This window comes from Ceratotherium simum, chromosome 1 (genome assembly GCF_057802395.1).
Source record: "Ceratotherium simum simum isolate JZ-2026a chromosome 1, ASM5780239v1, whole genome shotgun sequence".
Classification (NCBI taxonomy): Eukaryota; Metazoa; Chordata; class Mammalia; order Perissodactyla; family Rhinocerotidae; genus Ceratotherium; species Ceratotherium simum.
The window spans coordinates 62,568,085-62,595,316 of record NC_141900.1 but is presented as its reverse complement, the minus strand read 5'-3'; the positions used below and the strand labels follow the sequence as shown (position 1 = coordinate 62,595,316).

At 45.2% G+C, this 27,232-nt stretch overlaps 1 protein-coding gene across 1 annotated transcript in view; it reads right to left on the bottom strand.

The window, feature by feature from the left end:
- Positions 1 to 26,694, bottom strand: part of MINDY4 (MINDY lysine 48 deubiquitinase 4) — a 111,972-nt gene extending 85,278 nt beyond the window's left edge. The window contains exons 1-5 of the mRNA XM_004418862.3: positions 26,547 to 26,694; positions 20,354 to 20,473; positions 17,341 to 17,576; positions 14,231 to 14,477; positions 8,614 to 9,035 (exon numbers count right to left, since the gene is read on the bottom strand). Of these exons, the coding sequence (XP_004418919.2) occupies positions 8,614 to 9,035; positions 14,231 to 14,477; positions 17,341 to 17,576; positions 20,354 to 20,473; positions 26,547 to 26,609 (1,088 nt within the window). The 5' untranslated portion in view covers positions 26,610 to 26,694. The remainder of the gene's footprint in view (positions 1 to 8,613; positions 9,036 to 14,230; positions 14,478 to 17,340; positions 17,577 to 20,353; positions 20,474 to 26,546) is intronic.
- Positions 26,695 to 27,232: the final 538 nt, after the last annotated feature.

Below are 27,232 nucleotides of genomic sequence, written 5' to 3'. Positions count from 1 at the left end.
CTGGCTTTGAAGATGAAAGACAGGAACCACAAACCAAGGAATGTGGGTGGCTCCTAGAAGCTGGCAAAGGCAAGGAAACAGATTCTTCTCTAGAACCCCCAGATGGAACACAGCCCTGCCAACACCTTGATTTTAGCCCACTGAGACCCAATTCTGACCTCTATCTTCCAGAACTGTAAGATAATAAATTTGTGTTGTTTTCAAGCCACTAAGTTTATGATCATTTGTTACACCAACAATAAGAAACTAATACAGGGACTGGCCCGATGGCATAGTTGTTACGTTCGCATGCTCTGCTTTGGCAGCCCAGGGTTCGTGGGTTCCGATCCCGGGGGCGGACCTACATACTGCTCGTCAAGCCACGCTGTGGTGGCATCTCACATACAAAAAATAGAGGAAGATTGGCACAGATGTTAGCTCAAGGCCAATCTTCCTCACCAAAAAAAAAATGAAATGAAAGCAAATATATAAAAAAAAAAGAAAAGGAACTAGTACACCCTCATATTGGCCCACACTGTCAGGCCATCTGATCCCTGATCCTAACAAAGGGCTGTGTGACCATAAAGAGTCCCATGCCTCTTCATCTTCATCTTCATCCCCATCTCTACCATGAGCCTTCCCATCTTGGTGCTCCTGACTCTCAAGTCCCCATGGCTCAAGCCACTGGAGGGTACATGCATTTGATCAGTGGCTCTGGCACCCAGACACTGCTGCTGTGGCCACTGCCACAGACTGAATTCCCAAGGGAGCCAACAACCCTTCTCAATTTCATGACCAGGATTACATCCATGTTTCCGAAGGAGACTGGGCAAAAATTGAGTGGCCAGGGCTTCTGCAGCCCATGCACACCTGGAAAACATAAGGTGAGGCCAGTTCCTATTGCCAGATGCCTGGCATGACATGTTATGGGCTAATATGCAGAAAATCAACTGCGGCAGGGTCCATGTGGCCATCAGAAGGCCCAGAGATTCACTCTGAGGGACTCTCAGACAAATGACAGGCCAGCACACCCTGAGAGAGGGCTGTAAGCAGCACCAGTGAGGTGACCTCCAACCGGACTATCAACCTTCACAAAGTGCCACCTGGAGAGCCACCAGGCTTGGAACACCTAGCTTTGGGGACTTGTAAATAAAGAATTACCTCTCCCGTGTTCTTAGTCCTGCACCTGAGGTTTCCTGAGGGCCTACTCTGGGCCAGGAGCATGGGTGATAACAAGATATGTAAATGCGTACAGGAAGAGACACAGCACAAGGCAGGAGGCAGAGTGAGGCACGGGTTAGGGACCGCCCAGGTCAGGGCCAGAGCCCCAGCAGATCTGACCGATCATGAGAGGAACCCAACAAGGGCAGCTCTGACAAGCCAGTGACAAATGACAGATGGCCCCAAACAACCACAACCTCCACAATGGGAGCCCAGATGACATATTTTCTAAGCATCTTCTTAGATCAAAGGACACAGGAGAGAAACAAACATCGAAGCAGACAATAGTCCCTTCAGCAACTGAGTCAGATCCAAGGAGTCAGAGTTAGAAGAGCCTGACTGAGCAGATATTCTTGTCCCCTAACATCCCAGCAGGTCATGTTCTCCACCTGCCCCCTATCTCCCAGGACACACGCTCGCTCCCCCTGCCCTGCCCCTAGGTGTGACTTCCATGGCCATCCCTGAGGCTGATGCTGCAAGACCCAGAGAAGGCTCCAGGCAGCCACCTTCCTCCAGCTTCATTTGGGCTGAGTGATGGAGCACATGCTGTCATCTCACCGTCCTTTGTCATGCTTTAAAAGAATTACATATGCACACGTCTCTGTCACCTTGAGGAGCTCACAGAATCTGATACACATGAGGACTTAGACCGGTGTTTATTGAATTGAATGAAATAAATGGGGGGACAGTAGGTAGGACTGATGAAGGCAGATTGGGAGGGGCAGGGGCTGCAGTTAGGTTTGGCAAGTGGGATTACTTTGGCTCTGGTTTCAAACCAAGGAGTCTGCATACAAGGAGTATGTGCACTGCACAAGATGCCCAGCTGAGGGGATGAGAGACAGCTGAAATCCAACCCATATTCTATTTACCAAACTGTGGGCCTTGGACCCGCATCTACCCAGAACCTTGACGGGTCCCTTAAATTCTCAGTGCCTCAGTTTCCTCATCTATGAAATGGGAATAATTGCTGGGGTGGGAGGATGCTTGTTCTCAACCCCCAGTGTCTTCTGGGAGTTTGGGGGGAGCTCTTCTGGCCTCCCCCTCCTCTAGACCTTAACTCTCCTCCCTTTACTCGCTCCATCCTGAGGGAGGGGAAGTGTGACTTATCTGTTTGGTTAATTTGGGAAAGAAAGCAAAGGAGAATGTTAGGCTCAGCTGCACCCTTCCTCTTCTCGGGAGCGAGCTGCTTTTCCAGGGGCCGGCCCCTCCCACCATGTGGCCTTGTGAGGTGACCTGCCCTGGGCCTGAGATAATATGGGAAGTCTGTCTAGCCTAGGGCCTACCAGGCCTCAGGACTCGCTGTGTCCTCTACCTTCCCCTTATCAACCACAGAGATGATATGTATTTTACTCCAATCTAACTGATACCCTCTGTGTTGTCAATTTGTTCAGAACTTAGGAGGAGGAGAAGAATTTAATGAGAACTCAAAAAACAACAACAAAGCACAATAATATCATCTCAACAGACTATTATAAAGAGCAAAAGAGATAATATACACAAGTGATTAGCATGGTACCCAGCAAATAGAGAAAAGTGGTAGATAAAAAACAAGGCCCCCAAAATGTCTGTTGATTGACCCATAGAAAGGCCAACACTAATAAACACATGTAAAGACCCCAGGTTATACCTCTCCTGGTACTGGGGGGGAGGGCTGTGGCAGCACTTCAACCTGCTACCCTCTTCCTATACGACAACATCCACACCATCTTTCAAGGGTTTAATAACTGGTCCAAGGCCACAGCAGTTATAAAGGCAGAGGTTGTTTGCCAGTCCAGGTCGTCAGACTCCGGAGCCCATGTGCCACACCTCCTAAGTGCCCTGTAAACAGTAGGTACTCGGTAAATATCTGATGATCAAAGCAGAGGGCCCAGAATAACTCTGGAAGTAAGAGTCATAGGCCAGCAAAATGTATGAGCTGGAAGGATACTTGGAAATCATCTACCTAGTGGCCACATTTTACAGTCAGGGACACTGAAGTCCACAGACAAAATGACCAGCCCAGGTCAGGCAGGACAAAGTGAGGACTAGAACCCAGGCCTCCTGAGGCTCCAGCCACTCCTTTCTCCTTAACCCACCATCCCTCCCAGATCCCTGCAGCCTGAGAATGCTCCCCTCCATTAGCTGTGAGGCATTGTTCCCTTTTCCAGGGTAAACATGTTCTGGCATTGGAGGGCAAAACAATGTCCTCTGAGTCAAATATAGGCAAGCAGATTTTAACCCAGTGTGAAGAAGAATTTTCTAACAGTCAGAATCATGCAAAAGTGCTGTGGAAAGCAGGGAGCTCCCCGTCACTGGAGGTGTTCAAGCTGAAGCCAGTCATCATCTATAGGCTGTGGAAAGGATGTCTACTCAGGGAGACAAGTGATACCATTCATTCATGTATTCACTAGACTCTGGAGCTGGCTTCCTGGATTCAAACCCCTGCTCTGCCTCTTGGTACATAAACTTGAGCAAGTAAAGCAATTTCTCTGAGTGAGTTTCCTCATCTGTAAAATTATAATAGTATTTCCCTCATAGAAATTTTCTGAGAATTAAAAGAATAAATTCACCGAAAATACTTAGAACAGTGTTTTGCACAAAATACACCAATATCAAAAGTTTATCTTATTAATGTTATTGTTAGTAATAGTATTAAACCGATATTCATCAAGGGCTGTCTGAGTACCAGGCACTATTCTAGGTGCAGGGAATATAAAGTTCCCACTCTCATGAAACTTATATTCCATTGTGGGGGAGACAAATAATGGATAAGTAAATAAATAAAATAGTTTCAGGTAATGATAGGTGCTGTGATGATAATAAAACAGGCTAGAGATGAGAGGATGGAGGTGAAGTGAGTCAAAGAAAACCACTCTGAGTACAGAACATCTGACTGACAAGAAAGAGACAGTCACGAGATGATTTGGGTGCAGGGCCTTTACAGCAAGGAGACAAGACGTTCTCCCCCATGTAGGAATAAGCTACACGTTGGGTGAACAGAAAAAAAGGCCTGTAGAAAGAATAAAGATCTGTATATAGCTAGGTCAATCCTAAAAGAAAGGAGAAAGGAGACTGGCCCTACCAAGATACTAAGCTATAACTACAAAGTCATAATAATAAAAGCTATGGTCATGTGGCTTTCATTTAAAAGAAAGACAAAAGACCAATGAAACACAATACACAGCTCAAAGACAGTCTCATGTCTATACGGGAACTTAGTAAAGAATAAAGGTGGCTTCATAAATCAGTGGGGTAAAGAACAGATTGCAGATTAGGTTGTGCTAGGAAAACTGTCTTCCTATACGGAGAAACATAAAATTGGACCTTTTTATCCTAACAAATACAAAAGATTAAATACCTAAATGTGAAAGCTAAAACTACAAAGTTAATACAAAAAATGTAGAATAATATCATTGAAACCTAAAGGCAAGAAAGAACTTAATAAAGAAAATTTCAAAAATGCCAATCATATGCCAAACAAGAGATTGATTACGCCAAAATTAAGGATTTCTGTTCAACAAAGGAGATAATGGGCAAAGTTATTAGACAAATAACAGAATGATAGAAGATATTTACAAAGTCTAAAACTAACAAGAGATTAATATCTACCAAAAGAAAATTAAATTCTCTTTGGAAGAAGGTAACATTAAATCCTCTTTAGAAGAAGGTAACTAACAAGAGATTAATATCTACCAAAAGAAAATTAAATCCTCTTTTGGAAGAAGGTAGCCTATACAATTATTCATACATAATGTCTGGAATTCAATCAAAATTAACAGAAATGCAAAGAAATAGGACAAAATGATCAAAACCAAAAGAAAAATAGACAATAGCAATAGACCCATAGGTGATCCAGATATGGAAGTTACTAGATGGGGACTTTAAAATGACTATGAATAATATGCTCAAGAAAATAAAGGAAAAGATGGAGAATTTCACAAAAGACTGAAATCTATTTTCAAAAGGAAAAAGAAATTCTAAAACTAAAAAGTAAAATAACTGAAGTTAAGAATGTATTATATATATTTAATAGCATGGTAGAAGAGAAGAAACATGAACTGGAAGATAGATCAAGAGAAAACATCTAGATTGAAGTACAGAAAGAGAAAAAGATGGTAAATCTAGGAAAGAATATTTTTTAAAAAACCCTATAGAACACAATGAAAACATGTGTAACTGGAGTCCCAGGAGAGAACAGAGAGGATGGGACAAAAGCAATATTTGAAAAGACAACAGACAATAATTTTCAAACTGATGAAAAGTGTCAACCCAAAACTTCAAGAAACTCTACGTATCCCAAGCAGAATCACCAAAGAAAACCACTCCCAGACACATCATAGCAACCCTGTTAAAAATCAAAGGAGAAAATCTTAAAAGAAGCCAGAAAAGAAAAAACAAGCAGCCAGAGGTTAAAAAAAAGACACATTACCTTCAAAAGAGTAACAATAAAAATGTCAACTGATTTATCAACAGAGATGATGAAAACCTAAGGCAATGGAATGACATAATTAAAATGTTGGGGGGGCCGGCCCCATGGCTTAGTGGTTAAGTGCGCGCACTCCGCCACTGGCGACCCAGGTTCAGATCCCGGGCGCGCACCGACGCACCGCTTCTCCGGCCATGCTGAGGCCGCGTCCCACATACAGCAACTAGAAGGATGTGCAGCTGTGACATACAACTATCTACTGGGGCTTTGGGGGGAAAAAAAAAAAAAAAAAAAATTTAAAAAAAATTTAAAAAAAAAAAATTTAAAATGTTGGGGAAAAAAACCCACCAATCTAGAATTCTATACCCAGTGAAAATATCCTTCAAATATAAAGGCAAAATAAAGACATTTCCAAACAAAAGCTGAAAAAAAAAATTATTGTGACACACCTGCTAAAGAAATACTAAAAGGAGTTCTTCAAGCAAAAGGAAAATATAAATACAATAATTATTCCAACTAAAATAAAAAATTATCAGACTGGATTAAAAATTCCAAATATATGCTGCTCATAAGAGATAAGCTTTAAATATATACTGGATCATAAAGAAATCTCAATAAATATTAAAGGACTGAAATTATACAGAGTATATATGACCAAAGTGGAAATAAGCTAGAAGTCAGAAACAAAAAGATAACCAGAAAAATAGCCTAAATATTTTGAATTAGTCAATACATGTCTAAATAACCCATGGGTCAAAAGAAGAAATCACAGAGGAAATTATAAAATATTTAAACTAAATTATATAACATATAACATATTAACGCATGGGATACAGACAAAGCATTGCTTAGAGGGAAATTCGTAGCCTTAAAAAATATTACAAAAAATAGAAGGCTGAGAGGGGTGGGGGTGGGAGAAATGGGTGACCTGTTTTTGTTTTTTTTAGCTGAAATAAATTATAACAATAGTAATAAAAAGAGGGAAGGATCCTGGTAAACCCCACAGGCTTTTGGTTGACACCCCTAAATATAAGGCTACAAAATGGATGAAAGTAAAAGGATGGAAAAACATATACCATGAAAACACTAATCAAAGGAAGGCTGGAGTAGCTATACCTAAATAGACACTAAGACAACAAGCGTTACTAGAAATAAAGAGATTTCGTAAGGATAGAAAAGTCTATGCAACAGGAAGCTATAAGAATTCTATATGTATATGCATCAAATAACATAGCCACAAAATGTATTAAGCAGAGTAGGCCCAGCTTATCTATGATCACAAAGGGAATTAGTGAACTACAGCTGTTTAGCTTGTCTTGTACCACCAATGCCTAAGTGCCTGGCACATATTAGGTACACAGTAAATGACTAAAAAAGCCAGTATTACAAACCAGGATGCCCAATATTTCTACTTATACCCACCCCTGTAGAAATTCTAATAAACATATTACTAGTGCTTAAAATATAAACAATATGCACACATACAAACACACACACACAATAACCTAACTAGCATAGCATGGTGCTTATAGGCATGGTAGGCTTTGGACTCAGACAGGCCTGGGTTCATATCCCAGTTCCTTCACTTACTAGGTATGTGACCTTGGGAGCAATACCCTCTATTAGCCTGTATTTCCTCATCTGTAAATTGAGGAATAATAATACCTCCTTGCAGGTTTTTTCAAGTACAAAATAGAATATATATGAAAAGTGCCCAGTATAGTATCATGCACTAAATAAACACTCAATTAATGGTAGCAATTAATAGTAATAATTATAAGTAAGAAATTTTGAAAATACTCACAAAATAGCAGTCAAAAACCCCCCTAAAAATCCGAATCATAAATGCAAAAAGGAAAGAAGGCTGAGAATCAATTATTTAAGATCTACATCAATGAAATAGAAAATAATAGCAAATTAAACTCAAAGAAAGTAGAATAAAAGAAAGAATAAAAGTAAAAATGGAAATTGATGAAATAGAAAACAAACATATAAAGCCAAAACTTAGCTCTTTGAGAATAGCATACAACTGATAAATCCCTAGTAAAACCAGTCAAAAAATAGAGAGAACATAAATTATCTGTATCAGGAATGAAAACAGAGACATCTCTGCAGATCTTATAGACTTTAAAGTGATAATAGGAGGATATAATTACACAATTCTATACCAAAAAATTTAAAATCTAGATAAAATGGTCAAATTCCTTGGAAAAATACACCTTCCCAAAATTGATACAAGAAGAAATAGAAAATTTGAATTAAAAAAAATTTTTCAATTGAATCAATAATTTAAAACTTTTCAACTCAATCCTCAGAAGGCTTCACCAATAAATCCTCCCAAATAGTTAAGGAAGAAATAACACGAATCTTACACTAACTCTTCAAGAGAATAGAAAAAAGAGGGACCACTTCTAGCACATCTTAGACACCCGAGTCTGACACAGCTGTTGCAAGAAAGGAAATGTGCCAGCCAATCTCCTTCACGAACTTATATACAAAAACTCTACACAACATATTAATAAATTGAATCCAACAATATATGAAAAGATAATATATCATAGCCAAGTGGGGATTATTCCAGGAACGTGCGGTTGGTTTAACATTCAAAAATCAGTGTCGAACTCAATCAAAGTCTGTTGTGAAAGAATAAAAGGAGAAAGAGTAAGGATAGGGTCACAAAAGAAAACAAAACAAAACCCCAAGGGAGCCTTGTGGGAGTTGATTCATCACCGTAACTCCGGCCTCCCAAGGAAACATCTTACACCACGTCAGCCTGACCACGCTGCTGCAGGCCCCTATGGGGACCATCTGCTAACGCCTTCTTGACTTTGGGAAGAATTAAGTTGGGCCAAGGAAACCACCCCAGAGCTTCCCTGATGTGTGAGCTCTGGGCTGTCTTCTCCACAATCACCTTCCCTGCGTCACAGTCTTGCTCTCAGAGCCCAAGGAGCCGCTAGGGACAGGACGGTTCCCTGGGAAAAGCCATCAGCTGGGCGCAGCAGGCTCACCTGAGGGGCGGGGGCTGGCTCCCCTGCCGTTTGAACGCTCTTTGCAGCCTCTCCTGCGTCATCTTGGCATTCCCCCCCGGCAAGGGGAACTTCAAGGGCGTCCCGTCGGCCTCAGAGTCCGCAGCTGGGCCGTCCTCCGACGGATCTCTGCACCTGCCGCCCCCGCTCTGGGGCAGCCCCTTGCTGGCCGAGAGAGGAGGGCTGCCGGGCGTGGCTCTCCGGCTTTCTGAGGTCAGCTCACTGAGCTGGCCCCGGGCGCTCCTGGAGGTGGAGCCGGGGCTGGAAGACAGGCCCTCCTGTGGGGCAGGACACGCGGGGGTGCGGGCGGGGAGCTCGGGCGCTTTCCCGCTCTCTTCCTCGTGGGGTTGGGTGATGCTGCTCAAGGCCGGGGACCGCCTCAGGGAGCGTTTGCGGAGGAAGTCCTGAAAGGGGCGAGGACAAACGCAGTGAGGAGCCCCTTCAAGGGAGGTGGGAAAATACTGTATCACACTTCAAGGATTTGCCCATGCTGTTCCCTCCCCCAGGAAAGTCTTTGCCCATCCCCAGCTCCTTCTCTTAAAATCCTACCTGTTCATTGAGGAGATACTCAATGGCTACCCCTTCTGTAATGCTTCCACTGCACCCCAGCTGTGGAAACCCCAAGAGCACGCCTCAGCCCTTACACAGAGCAGGCTCCAGGAGCCGGTGACACTGCAGCTCCTGGGTCATACCTGTGTTCTAATTCCCACGTCACCACCTACCAGCTGTGTCCCCTGTGGCTTCTCTCTCCCTCACTTCCCTCACCTGTAATATTATCTGTCCACAGTCCACTATCTGTCATTTCTAAATCCCAAAACCTCCAAAAACAAAAGTTTCTTTTGGAATCCGGTGGCAAATTCTTTTTGTTATCAGGTTGCTTACAGTCTTTTTGGAAATGTGAATATTCGTATATTAAGTTGCAGAAATGTTAATGTTTTTGCTTATGGGGTGCTACCCCAAACGCTACTGCAGGTGCTGTGTGGTATATGCACTGTATTTCTTTTCTGGAAAAAAAAAAGAAATTCTAAATTCCAAAACACATCTGGTCCAAAGGTTTTGGATGAGGGACTGGGGACCTGTAGTCCTTGTCTCCCTGTCTCCCACAAGACAGTGGTGAGGATTAAAGGAGAGACCCGTGTAAGGCACTAGCACAGAGCCAGACCCACCACTGCAGCTAACAAATGTTAGCTACTGCTCTACATCTTTCCCCTGTCCCCACTTACACAGGGCCTTCACCCCCCCTGCTGGCAGAACAGGAATGGCAGAGGCCATTCTTCATTCATCTCTGTTGCTGCAGATCTCCCAGCTCAGTGACCTAGACCTGGTAAGCACTCAAGATTTGCTTAGTTTTTAAAATGAAGGAACTCCAAAGGAGTCAACTGAAATGTCCTCACTCACTATCAATGATTAACTGATGAAATGGGAATCCATGTTGTTACCAATCTAGGGTGGGGAGGGGGAGGTGGAGGTGGAAGGGACAAAAACAGACCCGCTGGGCTTTTCTCAGCATTTCTAGAAATAATCCCGAACCAAATGGTAAAGCCTGTGCTGGAATAAGAACAGCTAATTCCATAGTGTTCTTGCCCAGCGGAAATTACTAGGCACTAGAAACCTCCTCCAAAAGCCACCCAGGGCATCCCCCACCACAGAGCAAGGAAAACGTTAGTCACCATCCGAAGGAGACCCAAATTGCCAGCCAAGGGCAGGGAACCCATCCTCTTACTCACCCTTCCTAACTGTGGAGCTGATCTAGCAGTAAAAAATGATGAAATACCTAGCAAATCTTGCTCTTTTCTCTTGAGCGACTAATAAATATGGCCAAGGTGCTCAAAAGCCCACAAAACACCTTCCAGAAAACCTGGGGAAATTCTACAGCAACCCATCGTTCAATGTCCTTCACAAGATATTCAGGGTAAAGGGCACCTCCCAAAACAATCACTAAAAGGAGAAGTTTGAGACAACCTCTTGGCAAGAGAGCGGATCCAAGTCATCTCCCTCACACGTCAGTTGTGAAGGGGCCTCAACCACAGGGACTTGACGATTAGAACATCATGGTAGGACAGGACCCCGGCGTTCATCTGGTACACTCCTTCTCAAAGTGTGGTTCACTAATCTTAGGGGTCCCCAAACCCTTTTAGGGAGCCCAAAACTATTTTCACAGTAATATGACATGATTTGCCTCTTTCACTGTGCTGACATTGACAGTGATGGTGCAGAAGCAGCGGTGGGAAAAACTGCTGGCCCTCAGCACGAATCAAGGCAGTGGCACTGAACTTTACCAGTACTCGAGGTATTCCCCACCACTTGCAATCAAAATAAATAAGTAACATGCTAATTTCACTTAAGAATGTCCATGCTGAGGGGCTGGCCCGGTGGCGAAGTGGTTAAGTTCGTGCACTCCACTTTGGTGGCCCGGAGTTCATGGGTTTGGATCCCAGGTGGGGACCTACACCTCGCTCATCAAGCCATGCTGTGGCAGTGTCCTACATACAAAATAGAGGAAGATTGGCACAGACATTAGCTCAGGGACAATCTTCCTCACCAAAAAAAAAAAAGAATATATATGCTGAAGCATAAAAATTATTAATTTCCTGCAATCTCATCCCTATGGTACATATCTCTTCAATATGCTGTGTGACAAAATGGGAGGTATATATAAGCACTCTGCTGGATGCAGAGGATGGCTGTCATCTCAAGGAAAAGCCCTTGAGCAACCACCCGAGTTGTGAGCTTAACTTGCTATTTTTTTCATGGAACAATTGACAGATCAACTATGGTTACTCAGACTTGGATACTGGGCAGGCATTTCCTGAAAAGAAATTGAGCCCATCACTTCAAGAGAAACAAATGATGTATTGTTGTTAGTGACAAAATATAAGCTGTCAGGGCCCGGCCCGGTGGCGTAGTGGTTAAGTTAGTTCATGCATTCCACTTCGACGGCCCAGGGTTCTTGGGTTCAGATCCCAGGCGCAGACTGAGGCACTGCTTATCAAGCCATGCTGTGGCAGCCTCCCATATAAAGTAAAGGAAGATGGGCACGGATGTTAGCCCGGGGCCAATCTTCCTCAGCAAAAATAGGAGGATTGGCAATGGATGTTAGCTCAGGGCTAATCTTCCTCACAAAAAATATATATACATAAGCTGTCAGGTAAAAATTAGAATTTGGGGAAACTTGTAGTATCTACCACTGTAAGCATGAGGGCTTCTCAATACTTAAAAGCTTTTCTGATGAGTTGGGTGGTGACATCAACAAATGTGATTTTTTTTATGGGGTTTTTTTTGTATAATGAAATGTATCAACATTCAGAAGATCTATATAACTCAGTAAACCAATATTTTCCAAATGACTGATGCATCATTTACTACATCATGCAGTGGGAAAAGATTCATTCAAAGTGCAAGACAGACTGACGAAAATTAATAAAATACAAAAATTTCATTGGTATGGTTTGACTCCACATTAAGAAACTACAATTTGTCTAATTTTGGTATAGTATGAAAGAATACCCCTAGTTTTCTGAAAAGACTATTAAAATACTTTCCCTTTGCCAACTGCATATCTGAGTGAGGCCAGATTTTCTTCATCTACTTCAATCAAACTACCATAACACAACAGACTGAGCATAAGCAAATATGACCCTTGAACTATTTCTAAGCCAGACATTAAAGAGATCTGCAAAAATGTAAAACAACGCTACTTATCTCAATATTTTTTTTGTTTTATAAAATACATTTTTTGTTGTTTAAAAACATGTTATTTGTGTTAAATGTAATGAGTTTACTATTGTTAATGATTTAGTAAGTAAATATTTTTTAATTTCTCAGTTTTAATTTCTAATATAGTAAATCTCAATAGACATAACCCACACAAGCCAAAGCTCTTTGGGCTCCTCGATAATTTTAAGAGCATAAAGAGATCCTGAGACTACAAAGTTTGAAAACCACTGATGTGGTCTAAACTCACAACCAAACAGGAACCCCATCCAAAATGTCCCCAGCAGATGGGGTACCTGGCTTCCCCCAACACAACTAGTCTAGTCCCTTCCAGAATGGCCTGTTCCACTGTGGAGGTGGCTCTGACTAACAGCTCCTCATACCAACCTCCACTCACTGGTGCCAGTTGTGCTCTCTGGAGCTACTAGGCAGGTCTACACTGCTCAATCCAACAAAGGGCCAGTGAGCACACACCGTGCTCTACACACAAACATGGCGGAGTCCTTGCTCTTGGGCTTACACCCAAAGATCAAGATGGCTAACAGGGATCATCTCACTCACCACTCCAATCCATCCATTGGGAGTAACTGCCCAAGATGCCTGGAGGTTCTGAAGTCACATCCAGGCTTTATAGGAAAAAGAGCACCAAGATCAGCCAGCAATGTCTGCCATAGGCTCAGCACCAGGGAGTGGCAGGAAGTGGCATCCACCTATTTGCCATCCTGGGAGTAGGCTATTCCTACCTCCATGTTTCACAAAATCTCTTACATTCTGCCCTACCTCCCACAAGCCTTCTCTTCCCAAAATTAGAAATTCTCAAATCTTTCCATTTCCTCCAAACTCTTTACCTTCCTAGTTCTTTTCCTCTAGGCATGGTCCAGTTTATGAATATCCTTCTTCAAGTACAAGATACTCAGGATGGGACATGATGTCAACATGTGGTGTGAACCACACAGAGGGAGCAGAATCTCGCCTCCCTTGATCTGGACACCAAGACCACATGACCATCATCAAGCCATTAAATCCCAGAGCTCGAAGGGGCCTTAGAGATCTAGTCTAACAAATGAGACCACAGCCAAGAGGAATAAAGACTTTGTCTGAAAATCTCACAAGATGTAGGCAGAGGCAGGGAGAGAGTCCACTTCTTTCTGTCCTAATTTCAAATGAATTGGAAGAATAGTGCTGGCATCCACAGCCACAGCCCACATCGAAATATGCAGCATGTGAGAGTGGAGGTGACCAGCCAGGGACACAGATGACCTATCTTTGGTTTGCTCAGGCTCCCTGATCTGACTGATGCTACACTGTGAGTTCGGTGTTTGATTTTATTTTGTTGTTTTACAAATTCCTTTTACATTCATTCTCTCATTTAGTTTCTTCTCCCCACCTAATGGGACCCTACCACTGCCCCTCTTTAAAGGGACACTATAAAACAATGACATTAAATTTTTAGAATTTTTTTTTAAAGCAGAACAAATCAAACTATAAGGATTGGGATTTCTTTTTCCCTTTTAACTATCATGTTTTAAAAATTAAAAAAGATGTTCTCTAGATTTGGATGGGTCCCCCCACTCCTGAACTGCAAAGATAAAGCTGGGTAGATGTGTTCTCACTCAGCAAAGGAATATTGAAACCATGGCACCCACCTCATTGACAAGATGGGTAAACTGAGGGCAGAGAAGTAGATGAGGCCTGTCCACGGTCCCACAGGAGTTGACAGTAGAACCGGGGAGAAAAAAGAGGCTGTTCTTCTCATCCCACAACACAGATCCCCCCTTCTTGGGCTGTCTTGTAGGGTACCCCCAAATAAACCCAGGCAGCCCCTCAAGCCCTGCCTGGTTCTCACTTTCCACTCTCATAATAACAGTAAGAGCAACAACCCCACCTGTGGGGAGCTGGCGATGGGCCCAGCCATCATGCCTCGGACTTTCGGGCCAGACTTTGGCCTGACCTTCTCTCCCATCCTCTTCGTGTCCAAGGAAGGCTCTGATGACTGAAGCTTTTCCATCCTCTCCCAGGCAGGGGCCACAGCAGGGCTTTCACCTGGGACAGTCTGCATGGGCTTATTTTTGTGTGGGGGCCTTTTGGATGATACAAAATTACCAAGCACATCCCCATCAAGATTGTCATGTCTGCAAAAAAGGGGTATTTCCATTAAAACAGATTCCCCAACAGGAATTGCTAATAATGATAATAAATTCCACATTCAACAGACACTCATAGCAAGCCCCTTCATAAATCTGCAGTGATTTCTAACCAGCCAGTGCTTTATCATTAAAGGGAAGGACTAGAAAATACTTTTGTATCAAGGCAAGTCTGGCCTACAAACTGAGACCAAGAAACAAAAAACAAAATCAGAGCTGATGATCGATGGTAAGATCCCTCAAATCTTCAAGATAAAGAGCATGCTTGTTTCTTCCAGACCCCAGGGATTTAGGGAGACTGTAGCTTCAATACAGTCATGAGACATGTGGAGCCAGTCTCACTGCACGCCATCGAGACTGGTTGGGAGACACCTGTGGCAAACCCAGCACTCCCCGGGTATTAAGGTTCAGTTAAGTTAGGCATGCTAACGGCTTTTTTTCTTGGCTAGCTTTGCACTAAAAGAGAGAAAAAGAGTAAGAGAGAGAGAAAAAGTGTTTGTGTGTGTGTGCATGAGACAGAGAGACCAAGAGAGAACAAAAGGGTAAGAGACAGGAGAGCAAAGAGTGAGAAAGAATAAGAATGAGGAAAAGACAGAGCAAGAGCCCCAGGTAAAGAGGAATCTTACCTGTGACCACTCAGAGTCCTGTACTCCGGTGACACAGCTGGGATATTTTCTACCACTGGACTCTGGCATTAAGGGGCATTGACACCTCCCCTGTGCCAAGCTGCTTACCAAGCACTGGGTCACGCATGAGAGAAGCAGTCATGCATGCTATGACTGGGGCATGTCAAGCAGAGGAAGGGTCCGGAACCAGCCTGGGGAAATCTAGAAGGATTTCCAGAGAAGGCAGCTCCTGAGTCTGAAAGAATGAGTAGGAGAAGGCCTCAGGCACCAGCACGGACGCCCCTGAAAGCAGGATGTGCCCAAGTGAGCCATGGAGGCTTATCGTGGAGAGGGTTTTGCAAGTTATCCTAAGGAGTTTGGATTTTATCCTGGAAGCTACGGGGAACGTCTGAAGGCCTTTCACCAGGGGAGCAGCATGGCCAGAACTGTTTGGAGGAAAGCTCATGCTATCTTAGGTCAAGGGTGGATTCGAAGAGAGGATCACTAGAGGCCTGGAGTCCAGGGAAGAGCCGGGGCAGTCAGCGAGCGAAGGAGGTGAGGCTGTGAACTGAGGCTGTTGCCATCAGGGCAGAGGAGCGGCAAAGAATCTAGTGTCATTAAGGACTCAAAGATGAGAAAAGGATAGACAAGGAGGAGCCAAGGATAAGACCCAAGTTTGTAACTTGAGCAACTGGGTAGAACTCAGGAGCTTCAACTACTGTATTGCTGGTTTTTTATCATTTCAGAAATATTTAATCTGACAGCCAGGAAGTAGCACCTTTGAAGAGGGACCATCTTCTTCATACCATCCTCAATACTTTTCACATTTTAAGCCTTGAGTTAATTTTTTTAGTGGTCCCCATCTTTTGGCAGCTTGACACCCAGACCCTAAGCTTTGCCTACCCTCAGAAAAGGAAACGCCTCTCCACAGAGCTGGAAGCGCACCCATTCTCAGGAAGTGAGACTCGCCACTGGTTACTACATGCAGTGTGTGAAGGTTGTAATGTGACCTCTTTTCCAAGTGATAGAGGTTCAATCAAGAATGCCCACTCGTTTTCTTCCTGAGAGTTCCAAAAGGGCCTTATCTTTCAGGTTTTTCCATCTCTACCGTGTTTCATTGCCTTTTAGAAATCTATACTCCTGTTTTAAAGAAAATGCAAACAAAGCAAGCCCCTGCACCTTACAAATCGTGGAATTTAAATTAAACATTTTGAATCGTAAGCAACCTCCCTCACAAAGTGTTCCATTCCCATGCCTCTAGAGAGAAATAACAGTGCTCCACAACAGGGATTTTGGAAGTGCCGAATGTGGGAGGCTGAATAATGGTCTCCCAAAGATGTCCATGTCCCAACCCTCCAGAACCTGCGAATATGTTACCTGACATGGCAAAAGAAACTTTGCAGATGTGATTAACGTAAAGATCTTGGGATGAGGAGATTATTCTAGATTATCTGGGTGGGCCCAATGGAATCACAAGGGTCCCTATTAGAGGGAGACAGGAGGATCAGAGACAGTGGTAGGAGAGGTGACAACAGAAGCAGAGGTTGTAGTATGTTCTGAAGACAGAGGAAGCGGCCAAAAGCCAAGAAATGCAGGCGGCCTCTGGAAGCAGAAAAAGGAAAGGAAGCAGATTTTCCCCTCAAAGCCTCTAGAAGAAACCAGCCCTACTGACACCTTGCCATTAGCCCAGTGAGACCAATTTTGGACTTCTGACGTCTAGAACTGTAAGATAATAAATTAGCGTTGCTTTAAGACACTGTGATGGTTAAATTTTATATGTCAACTTGGCTAGGCTATGGTGCCCAATTGTTTGGTCAAACAGTAGTCCAGATGTTGCTGCAAAGGTATTTTTTAGATGTGATTAACAGCTACAATCAGTTGACTTTAAGTCAAGGAAATTATCCTAGATAATAGGGATGGGCCTCATTCAACAAAACGAAGGTCTTAAGGGCAAAAACTGAGGTTTCCCAGAGAAGAAGGAATTCTTCCTCAAGACTATAACACAAAAATCCTGCCCTACAGACTTCAGGCTTGCCAGCCCCCACAACTGTATGAGCCAAATCCTTAAAACAAATCTATTTTTATATATATAATATTTATACACACATATTTATATATATATTCATACATATATCCTATTGGTTCTGCTTCTCTGGAGAACCCTGACTGTTAGAGCCACTGAGTTTATAGTACTTTGTTACAGCAGCAACAGGAAACCAATCCACAGTATAAATGGGAAGAGATACCTGGCCTTGCTTGTTTCTGACAACGATGCTCTCCATCCTGCATCTTCATCCGCAAGGTCGTATATATTCACCAGCGTGGTCTCTGAGCATCTCAACGGTAATCTGTTATTTTTCTTTGGAATTGAGAGTGCAGGGATTGGAGTTTCTTGAGTGACACTGGTAGCAGTATTTCCAAAGTGATCCAGAAAGTATCTGGTAATGAGTTCAAGGTTTGTTTTCAGAGGATTTTCCTTTGCCTATCATTGGAAGAAAGAAAAAACCATTAATTGCATGTACAGTGTCAGGAGAAGGGTGGAAAGGACAGCTATTCCAATTCTTTGACATAAGTTTATCGACTTCTCACTCCTTCATACAGTCTTTCAGAAAATGTTCACTGACTGCCTATTAATGTCAGGTGCTGTGTTAGGTGGCTCCACAGAGATGAAGACGAAATCTGTACCCAAAAAGAACTAGCATCCAATGCATGAGTCAGGTGATTCAATGAATATTTGTAATAAAATGTGATATGAATAGAAGAATACCCAAGCAAATTTCTTCTTGGTTTTTTCTCCTAGGAATAACTTTATAAAATGCATATCCTTTCATTCGAAAACAATTAAGCGTTTAGGGATCACTAACTCTACAAGTTTATGAACATTTAGGACCTGAATATTTTCTTAGTTTGTGTCCTCTGCATTTAACACCAGACATGAGGGATTAAAAGCACAATGCAGCAGGAGGTTATTGCAAAGAACATAGAGAGGCAGTCAGGACTGCCTCAGTTTATACCCCAACCTTAAAACAAATAAAGATAAATTGAAACTCTTCAGTAGTAGGTTTTGGAAATAAATGACATCAGTATTTCCCAATCCTGACTGCACTAAATAGTACTTTTGGCAATTTTTAAAAATACAGATTCCCAGGCTCCATTAAGTCCCTATTAAGTATGTGATAGATAAACTCATACATACAATGACTGCCTGATAAATCTGTTGAATTTGGTCATCTGCCACTTGGCTGTGGGTCTTAGTCCCAGAGTTCTGCTGTGTAGATCAGGGCAGTAGAAAGGGGCAAGGATTGGATGCACCCCTCTGTGCCCGGCTGTCAGGCACTTTACCGCTCTGACCACAAACTCACCGAATGCCCACAGTTCAGAAGGGCCGAGGTGTTCCTGGGTGTGGGGTGGGGACTGACACAGCTGCATGGCAGTCAAAATCAGGGGACAGACTTATTTTTCTAGAATGGGACCAAAAAGAACTATTTTATCTAAATCTAAATGAAACTTACAAGGAAGAGAGTTGGGGGAAGATGTTATATAATTTATTTCTGCCTTCTTGCTTTTTCTTTCAATGTGAGAGATTTAGGGCCCCAGATTACCTGAATTACACTTTGTGGCTTTTCATGTCACTTTGCTCATAATAGACACAGGCTTTATTTGAATCTAGATATCATTTTTCTAAACCTCAATTTCACATTGGCATTTTTATCTCTCATATGTAATAGGGAAAAACAAGTGACTGGAATTAACATTACATTGCAGGACTTTCCTAGAATCATGCCAGCTTTGGGTGGAGGGAATGTCAAAATTATTATGCAGTAGATACATTAATAAGTATATTTTTCTGTAAAATATAAGCTCTAATTCATTGTATAATATCTAACAACTACTGTGTAGATCAAATCATCAGGGCACTTATCAAGATCTAATGAAAATATCTTAAGTATCTTAAGATAATAGTTACCTTAGGGAGACTACATTATGAAGAAATTTAAAGAAATTGTGAAGAAATAAAAAGAACTTGAATGGCAAATATACCTAACGGGAAATTTGATAAAAGAGCATTTACAGAAAAATCCCAAGGTACCAGAACGGTTAATTGAATTTCCTGGTTAACTGTCTCACTTGCTGTGGAAAAATCTTTCTAAAGTGTGCAGTCCCCTCTCCTGCGTTAAAATGCAGCAGATGGAGGATTGCGGAATATCTGCTGCCTGGGTCAACAGTCCTCTTTCTACAAGACTTCCGCTGAGCGTGTACAAGAGATGGAGGGGCCCCAGTTCACCCCAGGACCCAGGGGATGAAGGTCATCTATCTGATGTCTTTACCGAGCCTGTGACAGGCCTTCCCCTGGTTGCCATTTGTGATAAATGCCGAACTACATGATCATTAGGTTCTTTCCACCTCTGGCACCATGTCCTACCACGTGGCAACACCTGCTGGAGAGCCCATTCTTACATCAAATTAGAAGATTCCGCCTTCTCAACAGAAAGTGCAATTAAGTCAGGATGACAGCTTCATTCATTCATTCATATATTCATTCATTCATGTATTCCACAAATAAATATTGACTATTTACTATCTCATCAAGCAACATATTAAGTGTGGGGATACAGTAGTGAACAAAGACGCCGTCTCTGGCCCCTGTAGCGTCCAAGGTAGTTGCAGAGGCAGATACGAATTAAAAAGGAAAACAAAGGCTGCCTGAAAGCTTATAACAGAGGGCGGGGGGGTCGAGGCTGGCGGATCAGGGAAGCACCCCCACACCCAAGGAGGTGCCCTTCCGTTTGCTATCTCAGCTCCAATGCACCCGGGTTAGCTGAACCCAGGCCCCGCTTCTGCCTGAATTAAACGTCACAGTAGACTCAAGAATAAGGTATTACTCAGAACTGAAGAAGGAAAATCTTGGGCAGGCAGGGAATGGAAAATTTTAGTATAACTGAAGACTATATCCTTAAGTACAGTCTCACTAAAAATAGGCTCATGGGGAAGAAGGGAGCACAGAGAATAAGAGCTACAGGCTCGGCTTGAAAAGGAGCCTCACCGCTGCGCACGCGCAAGACGCAGGTGGGCGGCCCCAAAAACCCGACACACACGCGCGGGATCTGTCAACACTTGGCCGCGTCTGTTTCTCCCCGACAGACCGCAGGTGTGGCAGACCTCCTGCCACCCGTCTCTGATGGCTTGGCAGGGCCCGTGAGTGCTCTGACACTGCCAAACTCGGTTCCAGAACTTCACGCCACACCTAAAAGCACGTACTTTGTTCTCCTTGTAGAGAAATTCAAGATGCAAAACCTTACGGAGGTCGTTTCTGCTGTTTATGCTGAGATCAGAGCGCGGGCGTTCCTGGTCCATGATCACACACGTCTTCTTTAAGCCCTGAGGGAAGAAATCTGAATCACTATTTACCATTTTAAATCAAAACCTTCCGTTCTCCAACACAGAGTATAAACAAAGACTGTTGACCTTCGTCGTGACCATTCTTATCCTGCCCCCCTCACAAGGATACTGCAAAGACCAAACACTGACTTAAAAACATATTTTTATATAACCTCTACACTCGACAGCATCTTCACGATTATAACTCTGAATCTTACAATGACTCCGTGGGCTGAGCTAAGTAAGGCTGGAGTTGTCAGGCCATTATATAGATAAGGAAAGTGAAATTCAGGTAACTGACTCACCTGAGGCTGACCCAGGAGCCCCAGGTTTGGCCCTAGATTTGGGGCCATAGAATACGAAGATTTAAAAATAAACAAAAGGAAAAACAAAAACGAAAGGCCAATATTCATTCCCTTCTTTTCTCAAATGGGAGCCAGGGTTGATCTGCCCCAGGTAACAACACAGTGGAAGCACAGAGGAGAGAGCTCTGACCACCCCAGCCTCTGAGTCTGTGATGTCGGGACCCAGACCCACCGGAAGCACTTGGTAAATGTTGCTGAGTCCCCAGTGAAGCCATTTTCCATCATCCAGCCCTGAACTCCCAGAAGACCCAGCCAAGACACCCTCTGGCAATGGGAAGTGCTGTTCCCCCATGAGCCTGGCTTCTTCATTGGAAAAACAACCACGGCAGCTGTGGCCTGCCCACCTCACCGGGCCATGGTGATCACCGGCTGGCGGAGGATGAGGAGATGCCTCACAAACAGCTCAGCCGGCTGCTAAGGGAGCCCCTTGCTCTTGGTGGATCCAGACCCCAGTGCTAGACAGGCCCCAGCTTCTCCCCTTGCCTTTGTGTCCAGAATTTTACAGAGGCTCTCACTGCTGGGAAAACAAGACAAAACCTGCTGCCTGCTATGAATTGAGGCAAGAAGAATTTGTGAAACAAGAGGTAGGAACATAGCCTTGAACCAAAGAGAAGAAAAAGGAAGTCTTAGGGAGGGGGATACAGAAAGAAATGGGTGTATATGTTGGGGAGAAGGTAGGGAGATGCCTGGGTACATTGGGGAGAGTCACTTGGAAGGAGAGGTGGGACTCAAGACGCACCTGCATTTCATCTGGGCTGAACCATGGCTTCCCCACCAATCAAAGTGATGCGGAACCTCTGCAGGTCTCTCTCTGCTGGATAACTCCTTACATTTGTCAACAGTTTAGATCAGCAAGTCATAGTACATTTAACAAACACTCCAGGATTATAGTGCACACTGGCATTTGAAAACCACTGGCACAGTGGACAAGGATGCCCTCGAGAATCAACCAGTCCTTGGTCCCATCCAGCCCACTTAATCTTCATTCATTCAACAAACATCTGCCATGCACCTACTATGTGCCAGGCTCTGTTTTAGATGCAGGAGATACAGAAGGAATAAGCCGCCCCCCCCCCATGGAGCTGACATTCTGTCGGGGAAGCCAACCATAAACAAAGGGGTAAATGTATAGTATGGTGGCTGCTAACTTGCATTACTATGGAGACAAATAAAACAGGGAGAGCGGAGACGAAGATGAAGGACTCTATGTTAGATAGTCAGCTACTTACTGAGCATCATCCACGTGCTCACTCCTATCTTCCGGTTTCCCAGTCTGTGAAATGAAGGGAACCAACGACTAGTCCACTAGTTCTGCTGCTAGTGGCAGAGGAGCAAGCAGATCAAAGTCCTGGCCCTCACGGAGCTTACATTCTGTCAGGGAAAAGCCAACAAGTAGAATATGCTATGGGGAAAAAATACAGCAGAGTCAGGAGACAGAGACAGCCAGGAAGGGGTGCAGAGAAGGGGTGCTATTTTATAAAAGGTGGTCAGGAAAGGCTTTATGATTAGGTGACATAAGAGCAGAGATATGAGGGAAGTAAGGAAGCAGGTCGTGCAGACACTTGGGGGAAAGTGTTCTAGGCTAGGAACAGCAAGTGCAAAGGCCCTGTGGCAGTCACAGGAGGCCAGTGCAGCTAGAGCCACGTGACCAGGGGAAAGTGGCAGGAAAGGAGGTCAGAGAGGTCACCTAGAGCCTGCTAAGGAAAGGCCTTGTTGGCTTTTGTGAAATGGGGGCTCCTGGAGGATTTGAAAAGAGGAGCATCCTGGACTGACTTATATTTGTAAAGGATCACTTGGCTGCTAGGTTGAGAACAGATTGTTGGAGGCAGGGGATTAGGAGAAACCAGTCAGGAAGCTATTAAACAATTCACATGAAAGATGGAGGTGGCTTGCACCAGGGTGGTTGCAGCAGAAGTGGAAAGAAGTGGCTACATTCTCCATGTGCTCTGATAGTAAGGCTGACACATCTACTGATGGACTGGGTGTGGGGTGCACAAGAAGGAAAAAAAGACAGGAATGATTCCAAAGGTTTTGGCCCGAGCAACCAGAAGGATGGATGGTGGTACTACTTAATGAAGTGGGGAAAACTGCAGGAGGTAAAGGGAATCAGAAATTGCGTTTGGGACGTGTTAAGTTGAGCTGTTTACTGGATATCCAAGTGGAAATGTAAAACAGGCAGTTGGAAAGAATGTAAGAGTTCAAGGACAGGTCTTGGCTGGAGACAGACTTTGGGAGTTGTTAGCATATTGATGGGATCCGAACCCACAAGACTGGATGAGGCACTTGGAAAATGAACGGAGAAGAGAAGAGGGCCATAGACAGGGTCTTTGAGCCCACGAGCATGCACAGCTCAGGGAAATGAGGGGGGCCAGCAAAGAACCTGAGAATAAGTGACTGGAGAGGTACAGGAGGACAACCAGGAGGAGGTGGTCTCCAGAAGCCAAGCAGAATGAGTTTCCAGTAGGAAGGACATAATTAACTGGGCCAACCACAACTGTTAGATCATGAACTGTGAGGACTGAAAATTAAAGGTCACTGACAAACTTGACAAAGAGTCGTTTCCATGGGTTGTTGGGGACAAAAGCCTGATTAAAGTGGGTTTAAGAAAGCATGGAGAAGAATTAGAATCAGAGCACACAGAGCTTTTTCATGAGGCTTTGCTATAAAAGGGAGAAGAAAATGGACCAGCAGCTGGAGGGGTTTAGGGGTCAAGATGGGATTTCCAGGAGCACATATATATGTTGATAGGAATAATCCAGTAGAGAAGGCAAAATGTATGATGCAGTAGAGATAGAGGATGGTGACTGCAGCAGTGTCCTTCAGCACGCAGGGGGACAGGCACCCAGGGAGGGATGGCCTTACCCAGGAGCCTGGAGAATTCATCATGAGAACAGGAGGGAGGGCAGGGTGAGTGGTTCAAGCCCAGGAAGGTTAAGTGTGGTGGTGGGAGCTGGAGTTTTCTCATGACTGCTTCTCTTTTCTCAGTGAAATCAGAGCGGGAAGGAGCTTTGGGGTTTGAGAAGAGAGAAGGGGTGAAATGGTCATCCACAATCTGAGAGAGGGAACGGGCTGGAGAGGTCAAAGCAGGCGGGTAGGCACCCTTGAGGCATCACGGGCGTGAGTGGCCATCAGTGTAGCTGAAGCCATCAACATGGTGCTGTGTCTTTCTCCAGCTCCATTCAGCTCTGTGGTGCAGGCATGGAGTGGGCCGAGCTGACCTGTCAACACGGGGGGAGTATGAGGAAGGGAGAGAAGGACAAGAGGGTAGAGCACGCTGTTGAGGGTGTGATTATAATGATGGGGGCAGGGTAAGAAGTGGGAGGAGGTCGCAATAGGGCTGAGGGACTGCGAAAAGGTGGCAGGGCCAATGGAATGGAGATGTGAGTGAGGCTGAAGAATAGTTTATGTCGGGCTACTAAGGGGAGTAAGCTGGAAATGAGGATGGTGGGATGCTTGGAACTGAAATTATGGAAAGGGTGCAGTACTGGTAACGACAAGCCTAGGGCAGGAGCCCAGGAAACAGTGGTGGAGGTAGGATGGGGCAGGAGAGGGCCCAAGGACCCGGGAGGCTGGGGCACCAGGAGAGTCATCTTGGTAGGGTCGAGGGTAGAGGAGGCAGTAGTGGAAGATGAGGTCCAGTGGGGAACCAGGAGCTGGGTCATAGAGAGCTTGTAGGCCCTGGTGAGGCCTTCCCTTCGAATTTATTCTCATTGTAATAGGAAGCCCGTGGAGGGTTTTGAGCAGAGGAGGGAGCTGATCTCACCTGCTCACCCTGGGCAGGTTTCTTCTCCTCCTGGTCTCCTGATAGTCTTACGTGAAAGGGAATCATGATACCTGTCTTTCACGACTGTCATGAGGATTTGAGAAAACGAACAGGCACCTAGAAGCTACCTCAGACCACGAGGGGAACTCTCTTGGTTATAACTGCGGGGTGCCTGCCTTGTGCCAAGTCCTGAGGGGAGGATATGGTCTCTGCCCCGCAGCAGAAGGCGACGAGAAAAGCAGTCGACCTGGGCTGCAGTCCCAGCTCTCCACGACTTCCTGAGTGACTGTGGGCAACTCCTTTCTCCTCTCAGGGCCTTTGTGCGCCCAGATAAAAACTGGGAGGGAGAGGAGACCAGGCAAACCAGACGGCTGCCAAGGTTCCACCCAGTTCGGGTGTCAGCTCTGTGGACCTGTCTAGGAGGTCAGACAGGCAATGTATAAACTATAACATGAGTGTCCGTGAGCAAACCCCTGACAAGGTGGGTGAGTCATTCTAATTGGAGTTACCCGAGAAGACCTCTTGAAAAATGGGACTTGGGGGCACCACGGTGAAACAGGGAAAAGCATGTGGGAGAAGCTGGAAATGCAATTGGGAGGGTAAGCTGGGCTCAAGCAATAGAGGAGCCTTGGATATCAGGCAAGGACTTCAGATTTCATTTGTACTCGGGAAAGGAAAGGCATGAGGGAAACTCTCTGAGAGTCTTGCTTGGCGGCCCAGACCTAAAAGAAATGATGGTAGTGGTCAGCCTCACAGGGCGTGTCATTGATATCCAACGTGCAGCCAGGACTTGGTGACGGAAGGTCAATTAGCCATAAAAACAGAGCAGATACAATGAAGCCACATGCGTTTTTTTTAATTTAAATAAAAATACATTTTTAAAAAGTAAAGAGACTTTCAAAACAGGTGCACATCAGAGATGGCAGGAGGAGACAATGTGCCAAATACAATGCTTGGGAGCTGCCCATATATTATTATTAATCCTCTTTATAAATCTGCAAAGGGCAGGTCTTATTATTCCTGTTTTACAGAGAGGGGAATCTAGGCAGTTAGTAACATAAGTTCACACTGCTAACTAGTAGCAGACATGTGAACTCCTCTGTCTGATTCCAAAGCCCTTCTCCTTTCCTCCATTCAAACAATTATTTATTTTGTGTGTATGCACATTTTCATCCGATACAAGTGCCCACCACCCCGCCCAACATGACACCAAACACAGCACACAGCAGTGGCCAGCCCTCAGTCACTGCGTGTAGAAGGAGTAACGGGGGCTCTCCCTACACTCCCCTTCGCCGGGACCCCCAGCGACTAACTTCCCACCGTGTCCTCGTGTCCTGCCTCCACTCTACGGGCAGAGGTAAGGACCTCAAACTCTCACTACTTCGGAAACTCTGCTGGGACAAGGCAACAGGAGAACTTAAAACCAAAAACGACTGAACTTCCCACTGCTGATGAACATGGTTGAAGGGTTGAACTGTCAAGAACTTTATTTTAAAGACTTTTGGGTTCTCTTTCGGTGGAAGTTCTTTCCTGGTGGGATGTAAGTCTTGGGATTGGTTATGGAGACGGGCAGCCAGGCTGGGGCTGAGGCCTGCCTGCGGAGCTCCCGGAGCCCCGAGAACGCAGCCCTGCTTTAGAGAAAGTGGGGAGGGGGCCACCCGCCCCACGCCGCCGGCCGCCCGGGAGGGGAGATGCCCGAGGAGGGCGGCGGCCCGCGATCCCGCCCTGCTGTGCGGGAAGCGCGCTGTGACAGAAGTGGCTCCTGGGAAATGTAGTTTCCCCAGGCCCGGGACAGTGGCGCTTTTGTTGGGCATCTCCGGAGCAGGCAGCAGGCAGGGGACGATCTCCCCCCTCGAAGGTGCGGAGGTTGCAGGAGAAGCCCCAGACTGCCCCTTCCCCCAGATTAGAGCAACTACCCAGAACTGTGGAGGGCGGCGCGACGTACCTTTCTGCTGAGGAACTCCCTGACCAGGGAGGCGGCCACCTCCTCCACGAAGAGGCTGTCCATGCTGCCGGCTCTGCCCACGAGGCCGCAGCCGGCGCAGCCCCAGGCCCCTGGGTCCGTTGGGGCCAGTATGGCCGCGTTGCCGTGGCGACGGTGTCATCAGAGCCGGCAAGAACTCCTCCTCTTCCCTGGGAGCCGGCGGGCCGGGAAGGTGGGAGGGAAGAGGAGGAGCATCCTTCAACTCACTTCTGCGTGCCGGAAGCAGATAAACCCAGTGCAGTCCAGGGGCCGAGACGTGGTCCTGGCTCTGGTCCTGTCCGTCTGGGCTGCCTGGAGCAAGTCACTGCTCCAATCTGAGTATCCATTTCCCAAGATGTGAAATGGGGAGAATGCCTGCCTCCATAGTCCTGGATGATTAAATCCACCGTGAAGTGCCCCTAGAGGTCCACCCGCTGCACCACAGCCTGCTCCCGGGCTCACGGAGGCCCCCTGACCTTGGCTGGCCTGGACTGCGTGCAGAGAGGAGGCCCAGGACTCTGCTAACTCAGCCCTAAAATTGAAAGACATGTCCCTCGTCCGGTTGGTGCCTGCTTTCCCATGACGAGACTGCCAGTTATTGAGCACCAAGCATTTTACACACATTATTACATCTCTAACCCCAAAACTTCCAAGCAAAGTGGTTACTA